The 16134-nt window shown below is 34.9% G+C and overlaps 1 protein-coding gene across 1 annotated transcript in view; it reads left to right on the forward strand.

Moving 5' to 3' along the window:
* The window catches only part of LOC129224842 (serine/arginine-rich splicing factor 11-like), a 226667-nt gene that overhangs the window by 187293 nt on the left and 23240 nt on the right, over positions 1–16134 (forward strand). Inside the window, exon 3 of the mRNA XM_054859388.1 lies at positions 7378–7495. Coding sequence (XP_054715363.1) covers positions 7378–7495 — 118 coding nt within the window. The remainder of the gene's footprint in view (positions 1–7377; positions 7496–16134) is intronic.

Genomic DNA, 16134 nt, shown 5'->3' on the forward strand with positions numbered 1-16134 from the left:
TTATTTATTTATTTATTTTTTTTTGACTTCAGTTGGATGATGAATTTCTTTCGTAGTACGTTTACAGAATGAAAAAAATATAAAAGAAACATCAGAATTTCTGAGTATCCAGATTTTTTGACAGTATTTTCCTGGAATTTAATATTGGAAACTATACTTTTGAAGGAGTCACCCAGTTTAAATACTTGGGTACGCTTATTACCAGTAATAATGAGTTTAAAGTTGAAATTGGAAATCGAATTTTGATGGCAAATAGATGCTACTATGGCTTAAAGAGCCAATTAAATTCTAAGCTCCTTTCCATTAATACAAAAATAAACCTATAGAAAACCCTCATAAGACCGATCATTTTATACTGTAGTGAGACATGGGCAATTAATAAAACAGAGGAAAACAGACTTCTCATTTTTGAAAGAAAGATCCTTCGGTCAATTTTTGGAGCCTGGAGGAAGCAGACGGAGAAAGCCTTGGCCTGCACCAGGCTGTTGTGCTGATGAAGAAGATTTTCTTGGAATTATTTATTTTCTTCTGAAATTCAAAATTCGAAAATCCTTATTCTGCAGAAGTTTTCAAGTAAACCTTAAAGCCTATGCTTTTTTTTTTAAATTTTTTTTAAAATCATTACCATCATTTTTTTTCGAAGCATTAAAACACGCTCTTTACCTGCGTAGAATATGGCATATGTACACTCCTGAAAATAAAACGGAAACACTTCTATAGTTGGGGAAAACCTAACCTGGCAGCATTGTGAAAGTTACGCAGGTCTAATTCTTAATTATTGCATTACGACGCTGTCAGGCTAGGTTTGCCCCAACTACAGTTTATATATAAAATTTTTGTCTTTAATGAAAAAAACAATCTTTATGAAGTAGAAATTGTAAAATATATTACAAACAAATGGCACCAGTGAAAGAAGGAGAACACTCAAAATCAACTACTTTCGCAGCAGAGGCATTTAAAATTTTTATAGTAATTTTATAAAGCGTTTTTGCAATGAATTAACAGATGTTCCTTTTCTCTGTAATGGAAATATAATTTAAAGAAGAATGAACAGTATATTTTTTTCCCCAAAAGCTATACCTTTGTACCATTAAACCTATTATATTCAAAACACCATATCATCATTTAACACCATGATAGCAGCATAATTCTAAAAATTAAAGTTGTTAAAACATATTATTAAACTTATTTCAAAAAGAATGGTCTTGTCGTTGATTGAAGACAGAGCAAAAGCACGTTCACGACCACGAGTGAATCAAAACAGCGAATGACGAACGTTCTTCGTTCTTCCTCCAAAAAAAGAAAAAGAAAAAATTCCCGCCGTTTCCAAATTACTTATTTAACTAAATACGCCATAAAGCTATCTTGTTACGGGTTGGTTACTGGTGGGAAAGCGGGAAACTTTGCAAAAAGTAAAGAAAGAAAACACATCTGTGTGCCATTGTGCCGATGGCTTCGATCTGGACCCCCCACAGATCTGTCTGCTCCCTTAGGCTCCCTTCTAGATATGGAAGGGCAATATAATTGTCCGTCAAGAAAAGTGACCATTCGAAGAGGTCGAGTTACATCTTACTTGCCTTAAAAACACCGACTCGGGCATAATCTCACAAATGACGACTGGAATATTTTGAGGACTGATATAATGCTGCGACAAATGACGACTGGTTATCGTTTGTTTGGGGGAGGGGGGTCTAACCCCCTCTAGACACGTCCTTGGCCAGGCCCTGATCCATAAATTTTGGCCCCCACCCCTGCATCAAAATCTGTAAGGCCCTTCTCTAGAGGTCAGCAGTGTATATTTGTAATGTTAATAAGCCTTAGTGCTAGTTTTTTTTTTTTAATTTTTCCTTCAATTTCATGGGCCTTTGGGCACTTTACGGCGGTGCCCCCCCCCCGCACTGCGGGGGCCTGTCCTTGGCTATTCCAATTAAAGCAAATATCTTCGTGATCAATAGTTTTTTTTTTTAAAAAACAAGATGAATATTCTTTATTTAGCCGAGTAGTAAGTGACTGAGTGTACGGAGTACTCAGCCAAAAAAACTGCTTGGAACGGTAAAAATTATTCTAGCAAGACTAACTGCATTTTATCGGAAAGTACTAAATAGTTTTGTGGAGTATTTAAAAACATACTATTTTGTACTAAAATTCTGGGAAGAATGAGGAAAATCCAAACTCCTGGGGAAATCTAAACAAAGGCACCTGAAGCCTGGGGCCCCTTAAGACTCAGGGGGCCCTATCTCTATTGGGAGCAATGAGCAATTATCCCGCGCCTAAAATCCATGATTATCTATCAATTTCCATGAGTTTTGAGGATTTATCATGGAAAACCATAATTTTGAGGATGTGACACTTGTCGGCTCCGAGGCCCCCTGCTTTGCTTGAGGCCCCAGCTATCGCCTCATGCGCCTATGCGGTGATCCGCCACTGCAATCCATTAGGCGAAATGACGTTTGATGGTCTCATTGGCTATTTTCCTAGATAGATGCATATGGGAACAGAATTTATAACTTTCGTCCTGGTAATCTTCCTCCAAAGTGAATAATACTGTTGAAAGTTTTTAAACTTTCAAATTAAATTTCTAAGGCTGTATGCATCTTAGGATCTTAAACTCACAATGCGAAATATTTATGTAAGGAAAAATAGTAATATAACTTAGTTTTTTCCTTCACGGGGAAAAACCATAGTATAATTTTTAATATTATGTGTAATATTATAAAAATATAATTTCTTCATCTCAAATATGTATCTTTTTTCCCTTTATCAATAAATCCAGCAAGAATCCAGGCTCCCCCCCCCCCCAGAACTTCTAGAAGAGCATGTCTTATAAAAGAAATTTTGGATGATCTTCAATATTTGAATGATATGAGGGGGTGGAGAGAGCGGTGACGCTGTCTCGGAAATTTTTCGAAGTAGAGATCCTAGAAACGCAGAAGCAATCGTCAATAACGTTAGGAAAAGAGTTAGATTCCAGGAGATTCTCCCGGTGTAATTTTTTCGAAATTGAAATTCCAAAAATGAAATTTTAGGCGATACTTGTGAGATGATGTGAGAAGATGAGAGGGGTATTCGAAATTAAAGTTCGAGAAATTCAATTAAAGGGTACTTAAGGGTACTTAAAGGGGTCAAGCAAAAGTGTTTGGGTTCGGAAACTCTCCCCTGGAAATATTTTGAAACTTAAGTACTAAAAATGAAAATGTAGCCAATCTTTAATGATATGAAGCAGGACAGGGGTTCTCCCCCGGAATTGGTTGGAAGTTGAGGACCTGAAAATGCAATTGTAGAGTACCGCACAAACATTGACTAAGTTTGTTGAAATTAGGTCCTAAGAATGCAATTGTAGGCCAACTTTGATGACTTTAGGGCACTGGATCCCCAATCGTTTTTGGTCCATCCCCCCTCCCTTTAGAGTTTGACTGACACCTATCGCCCAACATCCCCATTTTTCCCTTGAAAAAACCGTAAGATGGCGCTAGTGAAAGAAAATGCTAATGATTTATTTTAATTTGAAGTAAAGTGTTTATAATAAAGCAAGTTTATTCAATCACTCTTAAACTGGAAAATACATAACAGTGCCTTTTTCGTGTTTTTTTTTTTTTTCTTTTTTTCTTTTTCTTTCACTTTTAATTTGAACTGAAAGGAATCTGAATAGAAATACTCAACCATAATCCTTGGTGTACAGGTGCTACAGGTGCACTTTTCAAAAAGAGAAGAGATTATACGTTGGAATTTGGAGGGTTGAAAGCACTGACTCTTTACAATGAAAATAAATAGAAAATTTTAAATTTGTAAATTTGGCGATAAATGGGAAGTACGTACTCAAGATTTAACCGAGGTGTGAAGAAGAAGCTCTTGAACTTTAATTTACTTCCTTTTTAACTTGTGATTCTTTGTCTGGTTTCGTATACTTTTTCAGTTTCGATATCCACTGACGTTTTACTATATTTTTATGCTGTCTTAAATACTCATTGCCCCTCACAAATTTATCACCCCTACTCCTCCTTGGAGGAACCATCAAGCCCCCTTGGTGGCAGTTGTCCTCAAATTGGGAACTACTGCTTTAGAGGAAGGTTTTTGAGGTTCGTTGACTCCGTCCAGAAAATTTTTTGACAATCCCAGACAGCCACATATCTCCAAACTACTTCCTATAGATATCTAAGGGATAACAAGCTGAACATTGACCTTATCCAACAGATATCTATAGTATATCCGAATGTCCAAGAGAATATCCATCAGAGGTAAAAAGGTTGCAACGTCTGGAATCCAAGCGACGTCGAGATATCTCGATCTCCCTTGGATATGCTGGAGATATGGAAGGGAGGTTTTGGATAGCTCTTGGATATGCTATAGATATCTCTTTCATGTTCAAACGATATTATATTCAGATAGCTCTAGGATATCGTATAGTTATGAAATAGATATGCATTTTAAATCTCGTAGATGTATATGAGATATCAAAAGCGACGTTCTTTGGATTTGATGTAGTTTTAAATATACTTTAAAGCTGTAAGCAAAATTACAAGTTTAAAAATCGCATTATTTTGTATTAAAAAATAAATTATTTATAAATATCTTCATTTTCAAGGCCCAATGCAGTTATAACAGCCCATTTGCTGATAATATGAGTAAAAGTGTTGATATTTATAACTAACTCATCTGTTAATACAAAAAGTTATGATTTTTAAACCTGTAAATTTTCTTACAGCTTTAAAATATTAAACAAATTAGTAACATGTCTTTCACTGTATATTCTTACGAATATTTTTAATTTCCACAATATTATAAACGATGTCTTATTGTTCAAATAGTATGAAGTTGTAAAGATTTAGGGCTTTAGAAATCGAAGTTTTTTTAAACTTATGAATAAGTTATTTATAAATATATACAATTTTACAAGCTCAATGCAGTATAACAGCCATGTTATTGATAGTTATTTATAAATAACTTATTTATTAATACAAAAAATTGAGTTTTTATATCTGTCTTACAAACTTTGTAGTAATTACTTACAGATTTCCTTTTTTTTTCTTTCATACAAAGGATGAGTTTTCCCTCATTTCTCCTCCAATAATATAAAGAAAAAGTAATCATAACTGAAATAATAGCATTGTGACTGAATTTAGGTAATGTTTTAATTTTTAAATAAAAAAGGTCTTTTAGCATAAAATTCAAGATTTATGTCAAACAAAGCAATAAACAATGTTTGCTTTTATGCTAGACAGTTAAAAACGTACTAAAGCAAAATTTAAAAAAAAAAAAAAAAAACTTCAAAGTAAAAATTACCATCTCTTAATTTTATTTTGTTCTTGAGATAACTCTTTTCAATTATTATTTTCCGTTTTGGAAGTTTACATATTTGGCCATTGGTTTTTGCAACTTCAATTTAATAAAAATTCCCTGCATTTTCCAGAGTTGTAAAAAGATTATTAAAATTTCCAGGACTTTTGAATTTCCTGTACTCTCCCTGCTTTTTCAGGTTTCTCTAACCCTGTATAATCAAATTATGTACATTGTGTTTGGAACTGTAATCTTGATTTCATTCTACTTTTTGAGAAGCTGAAAAATTATATCGTATAGCAATTTTATAATATATAAAAATTATATCTTATGACAAATATTTTAGTGAAATGAATCCTTTTATTAAAAATTTAGAGAAACCGACAGAAATAGCTCAAAGATCTTTATTTACATACACATAAACAAGTACTGTACATAAAAAAAAATAATAATAATAGATTGGGAAGACTAGTATCTACAGCTGATCTTTGACCAGCCATCTTTGAATTATGCCTTGCCTTCGCATGGCGCATGAAGTTAGCTAGTTATGATACAAAAATAAACAAGTTTATGCTAGAAAAAAATTTCAACCATTAAACCATTATGTTAGTTTTGCTAAAAAAGGAACATAGTTATGTCAAAAACATACTATAACGGTTGAAAAGAAATGATGCTAAATAATTGTTCACCTACAAATTTTATTAATACGAATTATTAAGCAAAGCAAAGCATAAAATCACAGCTAAAATTCAAAATAATTAAAATGCAAATTAAACCAACGTATATCAAAAATATATGCACGATAACATGAAGAAATAAACTAATACAAATTAATACATAATACAAACTCAAAGTATCGAGCACAGCGATCGTTTGCGTTCAAAACAGAACACAAGAAGCCAGAGAAGTAGCGTGGCTGCTCGATTCGGACTGATTAACCACGTTTTGTAAAATGTGGAGAGCACGAGGCCTCAAGCGTTTAAGTTACAGTTAATTAACACTATGCCACACATTTCAATGCAATAAAAAATATTGTTTTTTAACTAAAACATGGAAAATAAAACAATTTCACGCAGATGTCTGAATGTAAATAAACCCTACAATATCTATAAGTCAAATATCTAAGAGATATCTTGAAAAAGATATATCCTAGACATTTGCTATGTAACATGAAGGTTATCGAATAGTTATCTACAGGATATCCAAATATCTATATCTGAAACATGTAAAAGTCTGGATATCTCACAGATGTGGAAAAGATCCAAATCCACGATTTGGATGTTCCCAGATGTCCAGTGGATATCCGAATATCCATATCTAAAACATGTAACAGTCTGGATATCTAGTAGATATTAGAAACTCCAAATCCATGACTTGGATATTCTTGGATGTCTGCCAGATAACTAAAATATCCAGCAGATATCTCGATATGTGGTGGATCTTTTTGGATGTCTAACAGATATTTGTGGTTGTCTGGGATGAAGCTTAGTTACGAATTTTTAGACGATCTTATATAATGTTAGGGAGATGTGGATAAGGAAACACTTTTGAAGAAATTTCTACATATTAAAGCCCTGAAACCGAAACTTTTGACAATATTTAAGGACGTTGGGGAGGAGGTCTAGAGGGGGCAGCAGCGAAACAGCTGTTTCGTTTGTTTGTAGCCGCATCTCCTCGAGAACGGAAGCGAACTGAAAGTCGATCCGGATACTGAAGGATTCGTAATTTTTCGGGGAATGTAACGTGCCCACTCTCACCTTTGTATAACTTTGACGTCTGTGAATTTTGACCTCTTATCTATGGAGAAAAAACATTCATTTAGGAAGTATAGTTTCTAATGCTTACAAATTAGTACACGTACCCATTTCTTTCAGTTATAAAAAAAAATGTAGATTATTTAATTGACAAACAAGGAAGTCACGTGGTGTCCACATTATCTTTTTTTAATTTCATTATTCGACAACGAGATTTCTGAAACGCTATGAAAGCTCAATATGTTTGCACGAATTTAACCTCTTTTTCAATGGTGTTTCTTTAATTAAGGAACTCTTTTTATATTCAACGTATTGCATCTTTTATGCATTCCATTTTTTTTTATTACAGAGTTCTTCCATCTACTACTCTTTTGGAGTTAAGAAGTGAAATTAACGAGCAATTAGGAACAGAAAATGTGCCTGAAACTTATGTCTTCTTGCGCAACGTTGGAAGGAATTTCACACAGGTATGCTTTTAGAATCAAACATGATTTCTTTCAATAAAACCATACCACGCACTATGCACGATTAACCTCTAAAGCAGGGGCGCCCCAATGGGAGGTCACAGGAGGTCACTGTAACCTCCCAAAAAATCCTTATTTGGCAAAATTTGTCTGTATCTTCAGACAAAATTAAATTCGGCAAAATTATCATCATTCGGCGAAATTTGAAGTTCCATTCGGCAAAACTATCATCATTCGGCAAAATCTGAAGTTTCATTCGGCAAAGTTATCATCATTCGGTGAAATTTGAAATTAAATTCGACAAAAGTTGGAGTTCTATTCGGCAAATGGAGAATTTCCGCTCTCCCATAAGTTTAAGTTCGGGGCGCCCCTGCTCAGAAGTTAGGGGAATCTCAGTCTCACTTTAGAGCTTCTTGCTCTGTGTCGGGTTAATTTTCCTAAATTTTACATGCATTAAAACAAAAGTCCCTAATTCTACAATTACATTTTCCAAAATAGACCCAGCAGAATTCAGACTTCAATTATGTTCTCTCCCCCCCCCCCCCTCCACTGACATATAGAAATCTTAAGCAACATATATTATGGTGTATTACGATTACAGTCAGTTGTTGAATCAATCTTATGATCTCACAATGTAAGTTGTTCAAATGTTCAGATATTCGAGCTGTTTCTGATTGGAATACTGGAGCAAAAGCTTAAAAGTTTCCAGTTTGATAACAGAAAGGAAGTATGGCAGTGTGTAATTTCTCTTTCTTGTTCTGGCAACCTTTCTCTTCAAAAAAGAAAAAAAATGCTTGTAAAACGCATTTTAAAAAGAAACTGGAATTCTTGATCAGTCATCTTTGGGACCCAAAAGATCCTCCGTCTGAAAATTCTGAGGGGAAGCTCAAGCTTTCTGAGCCGTTTCAGTAATTAGCATGTCCTGATCATCAGGGCAGGGCTGTGCCATTGGAATTTTTCATAGAACCCTAGATTGGAACCACAAAATTCTTAAGACCATGCTAGATTTTTCACGTTGAAATTTAAGAAAAGGGTACACGGCCTTTGAAATTTACATCTATAAGTTTTCCGCTTTCAAGATCTAAATCCTGAGGATCTAGCATTCCTCAAATCAAGGGCTCCAAAATGTCGGAGCAGAGTATTGTGAAACGAATAATCATGTTTAGGTTCAGCTAAATGAAAATTTTACTACACTGAAGGTCTGAAATTTTTGGATCTTAAGCTACTTTTAGTTGTTAAAACATTCAAGTATTCTTGAAATCCATAAAAGATATTGTCATCCAAAGTGACTATAAAATTCCACCACATCAAAAATACCCCGTTTACTGCATTGAAGCTCAAATCTGTCACCATCTATTTCATTTTTGACTAGCAGCACCCGCATAACTTTGCCTGTAGTAGAAAATTAAAAGGTCATTTGGTTCGCCTGTTATTTACAAATAATGGATGACGAATTTCTCGCCAATTGCTATGTTAATTAGCTCGCACTCGCAAACCACCGATTGGGAACTGCGTGGTTGTTTTTTCCGTATTAACACTCCGCCAGCTGTAAAACAGGTTTTACAGAAATGACTGCCTCCTGGTTGCAAAATCATAATAAAAGCTAAACGAAAAATGAAGGTTTTTCGTTCCCATAGTTATACATGCGTCATTTTTGTAGCTTTTGCAACTTTAAATGAGTGTACAATTCTATGCTTCACGAAAGTTTGTTATTTTCTTTAAATTTTAATTATATTGAACTACAGAAGCATAACTTTAAACATAATTTACGAGTGTCTTTTAATTTACCAGTGTCTTCATTCCTTTAGTTGCTTAGTTTAAAAATTATACAGCCCCAGCACTTCGTTAGCACACGTTAACGAAAGCTAATGACTAAAACATATTAGTTATGTGAGAGCGAGATCAAAGCCATATTCCTTTCTGTATTACATATAAAATATCCATCGAATACTTTTGCTCGCTTTTAAAGTCAGTTTTGAAAACTTCGATTTCTTCCGACCGAGTTTCTTTTGAGTTAATAACATTTAGTTTTACAAAAACAGTTGAAGCTAATTAAGTAAATGTTCTTCTTTAACACCCTACACACAAAGGAAGGGGGTTATAAGTTTGACGGGTCTGTGTACCTGTGTGTCTGTCTGTGGCACTCTAGCGCCTAAACGGATGGACAAATTTTGAAGAAAAAGAATTTATTTCGAAAGGAGAGTTAATCGAGAGTGTTCTTAGCTAGGTTGCATCTTTGGATGACATTAATTAACGAAGATATTAATTAAAAAACCTCTAAAAGTATTTTCGCGATTTTTTGCACTGAAGACATAGTTTTAAAAAATTTTAATTTATTACCAAAATAAAGAGATTTTTTTTCGCGTCTGACAGAATGTGTTTGGAACTTCCATGCTTCATAGAATTCGAATTATAACGTTTTTTTAAAGCAGATTTTAATAACGGCTAAATCTTTATTCACGCGATTGATAACCGAAATCATTGTTGGCCGACAAGGAAATTAAGAGCAATGATTTAAAAATTTTAACTGTTGCCAGCTTCTGTTTAATAGCAAATAAAATACTTGACATTGATTTTTAATAAAGACTTTTAAAGGGATTTCCACTCTTTTTTCTCTCGATTCTACAGTTGCGACTCAGTCGGGGGTGTTAAAAATTTTTAATTTTACATTTTATTTACACTCCGTGTTGAAAGGGTTGTTAAACTGATTTGCAACTCCGACAAACTATATAGGGCGCTGCAGTCACTGTCTAATGGCGGATGAAAAAACTAAAACAAACGCACGCTGTAACGTATAAATTGCTTCTAAACTTACGAAATGAGAGAAATTTTTGTTCGCATGCATGATTTTTTGTTCTTTATTCATTTGGAAAGATTTTTCAAAGTCTTTTGGTTATTCTGACCCATGTAGAAAAAGATTATAAACCAAAAAGTATTACGAAAGTAAACAATTGATGCAGAACACACAGTAAATTGTTCTGAAGCAGCCATTTTCACGATGTTGAATTCGGAATTCATAAATTTTTGGTTCGCTTCGAAAGCATTTTCATTTTGTACTGTTTTTTCTATACATTAGTACATTTTATGTCTCCAGTTTCGTGACATTTCCGGCATTTGTTGACATTTTTGTGACATTTCCGGCATTTATTGACATTTTTGTCACATAGTGCACATACGTGACAGACTGTCAAAAGTAACATTTAACACTAGATAATTTATTTCTATGACTATATGATTGGATATCAAAAGAAATCATCATGCATTTAATTCATTCGTCATGGAAATGATTTAACTGATATGCGAAATCTTGTCAAGATACATTATTCTTTCACACAATTTTAAAACCATAACACTATAAACAGATTTTTGGCGAAACTCTTCCATCGATAATGACAGCTTTTGAAGAGCAATAAAGTTAAGTTGGCGCGATATTTTAGCGATAAAAATTCCAAACTTTTATTTTTTATTGTTCAAATTCTTAACGTTCTTTCTGGATTTTTCAATCTGTTCTGCGATAAATATTTTCAAGAAAATTTATTCGCATACTGTCCATTTCAGTTGGATGCTGTAGTAACAAAGGTTATTTAAATCATTTATGTGGAATTAGGTTAAGGAAAAGAGTAGTTTTTCATCGAATTGAAAAACTGATATTTATTCAAATTCACTTAGAACAAGATAAATAAAATGTGTACTCACAGTTTGTATCAGATATTTTTGATGTTACGCTGTTGCGGATGACGATTCCAAATGATGAATTACGCAAATAAAAAAAAAAAAACATTAATTTGAATTTTTGTCATCTTGAATTCAAATTATATTTTTCGCAATCACGAGCGTGTGTGTTTGTGTAGGCGCATGTGTGTGGGTGCGTGTATGCATGTGTGTGAGTGTATGTATGCATGTGTGTGAGTGTATGTATGCATGTGTGTGAGTGTTGTGTATGCAGTGCTGTGCGTGTAGGTGTTCGTGTGTGTGTAGGCGTTTGTGTGTGTGTGTGTAGGCGTTCGTGTGTGTGTGTATGTAGGCTTGTGTGTTTGTGTCTGTGTGCAGGCATGAGTGTGTGTATGTGTGTGTGTAGGAGTGTGTGTAAGTGTGTGTGTGTATGTATGTGTGTGGGTGTAGGATATGGGCGCAACCTGGACACGGTTTTCGCAAGAGGAGCAGCATCGTGATCAGCGTAACGCCAAAAACAGTCAAATGAGAACAATAAGCAATCGTGATTGCTCAAAAAATACACATAACAAACTGTTTGTTTTGCCCAAAATGAACACGTGGAACGCAATGTTTTAGTTTTTTCGGCAGTTTTGTAAATCACCGCAAGGTAGCGTATTCGAGCTCTGGAGTTGCGAATTAGTGAGTCGGTAGGTAGGGTATTTTGGGATGAGACAAGATATTGGTTGATGTGAAAACCTTCATGCTCGCGATCATCAAAGCAAAAATTGAGTCACAATTACAATTTAAAACCTCGACCCAAACGTATAACTTGTTTAAAATAATGTAGTTATTGTTAATTTATTTTCAAAGATAGAAGAAAAGTGTATTTAAAGAAAGCATTTAAACGGAACTAGAACAAATATTTAGAACATTTGGATTTTTATAAAAATATTTGAAAATTCAATATTTTTTACCTTTTTTTCAAACTTTGCTGCCAATGCGCGATCTAAAGACATAAATATTATTTCTTAAAATTATTTTTCCCATGTTTAGGATGGCAATACACAACTTTTTTTTTGCTATCCGAAGTTGCTTCTCGAAAATCGGCCCACCCTACTACGTATACCTTAAGAAATTCTTCACCAATAAAACCTAATCTATAGCTCATAGGTCGCATGCGACCTGTTAAATCTTCCAAATGTAATTTAAAATAATTGAAAAATGAAAAATCTTATAAAAAGTAAATTATGCTCTGAATTTACGTAAAAGATACACGAAAATGCAATTTACACCGAAATAAGTATCCTTATTAGTAGGCTTGCCAGACGTCCCGGTTTTCAAACAAAATCTCATTGTTCAGGAAAAGATAAATTTGATTATAAATGACCAAAAAGCTCTAAAAATAATTAACTGTGAAGGGTTATTTAAAACTTTATCATTTGCAACACTGACTTGTAAAGTTAACCCCGGATTAACTTGTGGGGATTTTTACAACAAGGTTAAAACTAAAAAAAGACTTAATAAAAAAAGTCCTATAAACTGAAAAGTATATTTAAATATTGATCAATTTTTTATTCCTCAATCTAAGTGTTTGTCCTAACCAAAATAAATTGTAAATATTTACATTTTGGCTGTGAAATGTTCCAATTTTGTTTGCTTATGTCATTTTTTATTGCCCCTGTTTTAGGTTCATAACTAGTAACCATTTATTCATAGCATTGAGAATAAACTGCCCTATAAAACGCTCCAAAAATCAGCCAGGGGTGTGCACAGATTTGAATACTAGCGACGCCGAGGGGGGGGAGGAATTCCGGTATCTCGGTTGAAGATTTTAGAAATGTGGCAAGCTTATTTAGTATCTACTCTTAGTTTAAGTACAAAAAGTTGTCAGTGGCTTCACCCTAGGGATTCATCGTTGGTACTACAATGATGGTTTTACGGGTGCACGTGCCCTTAAGACGGCTCTGTCTTTTTGATTTAGACCTGGGGTCTAGCAACCGCTGATCCAGCACACCCAGAGGTATTTATTTAGTATGAGAGCGTGGACTTTGTGACCATGACAAATTTATCTTGCTACAGTCATAATTAGTGCACGCGGAGTATCTTCGACCGGTCCGTATTTAACTCATGGATCCGGCAGCCACGTCCGCTCTTAAGTTTGCCTATATAAGCTGGAAATTCTATTCCTGCAATACGGTTCGTATATAAATTTCTACATTACATTACACGCCAGAGATATCCATACCTACCACAAATCGGATTACCGGCAGTGATGTTCCCATCAAAATTTCTGAGGGTATACTCCCAGTAATCAGTTATGCACGTTTAGAGTATACGTTCCGTTAATTATGCAGCACATTAGAAATAATTTAATTCCCAGTTCCAAAAGCGCCACATCTTCAACGGCTACTTTGAATAGTCGAGGAAAATACCACTCAGACACCCCATTCGTCGATTAAAAGCTTCGTTATCCAATCAGCAAGGTTCAATCTCTGGTTAGGATTGTCTGTCTGGGGAATAACTCGACTGGTTCGTTTGTCTTTCGAAGGCAAACACAATTAGTGCATAAAAATATATATTTTCCCTTGATCTATTAAGAATTGAAAGAAATTAAAACTAAAGAAAATGTTTAAAAAATTTTTATTGAAATATTCAAAAACTCTATTAATACTATTAATTACTATTTATATAAATATATCTGTGTAATATGAAGAAAAATGCGTTTTCTAGACAGAGTTTAGACACGCGCTTTCTTATCAGTCCTTAATTAACGGAAACTAACAGGCAAGATCCCCGTAAAGCAACGGACGTCTTGTGATGAAGATTCAAGCAGTACACTCGCACAAATAGTAACTTCGATATGAATATGATACAGCTGAAGATGTTCTTGTAAAAATAAATGGAAGCGCTGACTCCTTCCTGGCTGGAGAGGGAGGCGAGACAGCCAAAAGGAGATGCGGACCTTCTTTTAGTGTCCATCGTAGAGGGAAATATCGAATCCGTATAGGCGATCTAATGGTTGCAGGCGATCTAGACTGAAGATGTCCTTGGAAGAAGTAATGAAGCGCTGACTCCTTCCTGGCTGGAGAGGGAGGCGAGACAGCCAAAAGGAGATGCGGACCTTCGTTTAGTGTCCATCGTAGAAGGAAATATGGAATCTGTAGGCCATCTGATGGTCGCAGGCGATCTAGACTGAAGATGTTCTTGGAAGAAGTGATGATACGCTGACTCCTTCCTGGCTGGAGAGGGAGGCGAGACAGCCAAAAGGAGATGCGGACCTTCTTTTAGTGTCCATCGTAGAGGGAAATATCGAATCCGTATAGGCGATCTAATGGTTGCAGGCGATCTAGACTGAAGATGTCCTTGGAAGAAGTAATGAAGCGCTGACTCCTTCCTGGCTGGAGAGGGAGGCGAGACAGCCAAAAGGAGATGCGGACCTTCGTTTAGTGTCCATCGTAGAAGGAAATATGGAATCTGTAGGCCATCTGATGGTCGCAGGCGATCTAGACTGAAGATGTTCTTGGAAGAAGTGATGATACGCTGACTCCTTCCTGGCTGGAGAGGGAGGCGAGACAGCCAAAAGAAGATGCGAACTTTTGTTTAGTGTCCATCGTAGAAACAAATATGGAAGCTGTAGGCGATCTAGACTGAAGATGTTCATAGAAGAAGTGATAAAGCGCTGACTCCTTCCTGGCTGGAGAGGGAGGCGAGACAGCCAAAAGGAGATGCGGACCTTCGTTTAGTAGCCGCTGTAGACGTATGTCTCTAGGTCCGGCCGGGAGTCGCAGTCGTTCAGAAAGTGGTCGAAGGAAAAAGAAGTAGACAACAAATCAAACACTGTAGGAGGAAAACCGCTCCTTTCCATTTCTCAAAAAGTCTTTCCACTTCATTATAATTTGCTTCGGGTAGGAATTGTGGTTCCATATTAAAATATTTCTGACATTGTTCATAAAAGAAAACAACTTGTTCAAAAAAAGTGTACTTAAATTTAGTTACATCGCCTATTTGAATTTTAACATAATTCAGGATTGCAAATTTGGATTAGTGTAAGGACTTATAGTCTTGAGTTTATTCCTGGTCGAAAGTTACCCAATTGGGAGCGAATATCTCGCATAATTTGTTCCATTGACTGCATCGATTCAAGAGGAACAAGAACATAAGATTCATGACGATTAGCAGGATCATGGTTGTTGCGAATATCAAAAGGTTCCTGTGTATCAGCATCACTGCAATGAAATTAAGAACATAAATGAATCGCCATAAATAAATATCATTAAAAGAAAATCGATCATTAGTATAAAATCAATAAATTTCGTCCTAACATAGTTTCATGTTTTAGAGTCTTGATTTAGCCTTAGTCTCCACGCTGTTAAAAGCAAGAAGTTTGTTCAGAACTAAACGAGTCTTACTTTCCTGCATACCAATATCGACCTTCTAGTATCTGATCAATATTCTCAAAATTCCCTTAAATCGCAAATTATTTTAAACATAACTTTTTAACATTTAAACTGAATTTCTAGAAATAAAATATGCCTTGATCATCTGAAGAAAAAGAAAAAAAAGAACAAATTAAGTAGTAGCACCTTTCAAACAAAGCAGCTGGGTGATTTTTAAAACGATTTTGACAGTTTGGTGCCCTGACTTTTTCCATTGAATTAAATGTTAATAAAATATCTTTTTTAGCGTTGCATAAGCATGTAGTGAGGCACTGTTTTACATTAAATTCATTGCACAGTGCCTTTTTCCCTTTTTGTAAATTTATAAGCCTTTTTTATTTCTGTAGTTAGCTACAACTGGAAAATTTGCATAAACTTTATCTTTTTTGTACGTTTCAAGCAACTTTTTCATTTTTTGTCCATTAAAGAAAGAAGTAACATTTGTTTGTAAAGCACAGCTGAAATTGATTTTACAGAAGTGCTTATCTAACATTTTAAAATTTTAATACAGTGTGTGTCCTTAAGTGCAACTCATGAGTGTTACCCCAGGGA

This window comes from Uloborus diversus, chromosome 6, assembly GCF_026930045.1.
Source record: "Uloborus diversus isolate 005 chromosome 6, Udiv.v.3.1, whole genome shotgun sequence".
NCBI classification, from domain to species: domain Eukaryota; kingdom Metazoa; phylum Arthropoda; class Arachnida; order Araneae; family Uloboridae; genus Uloborus; species Uloborus diversus.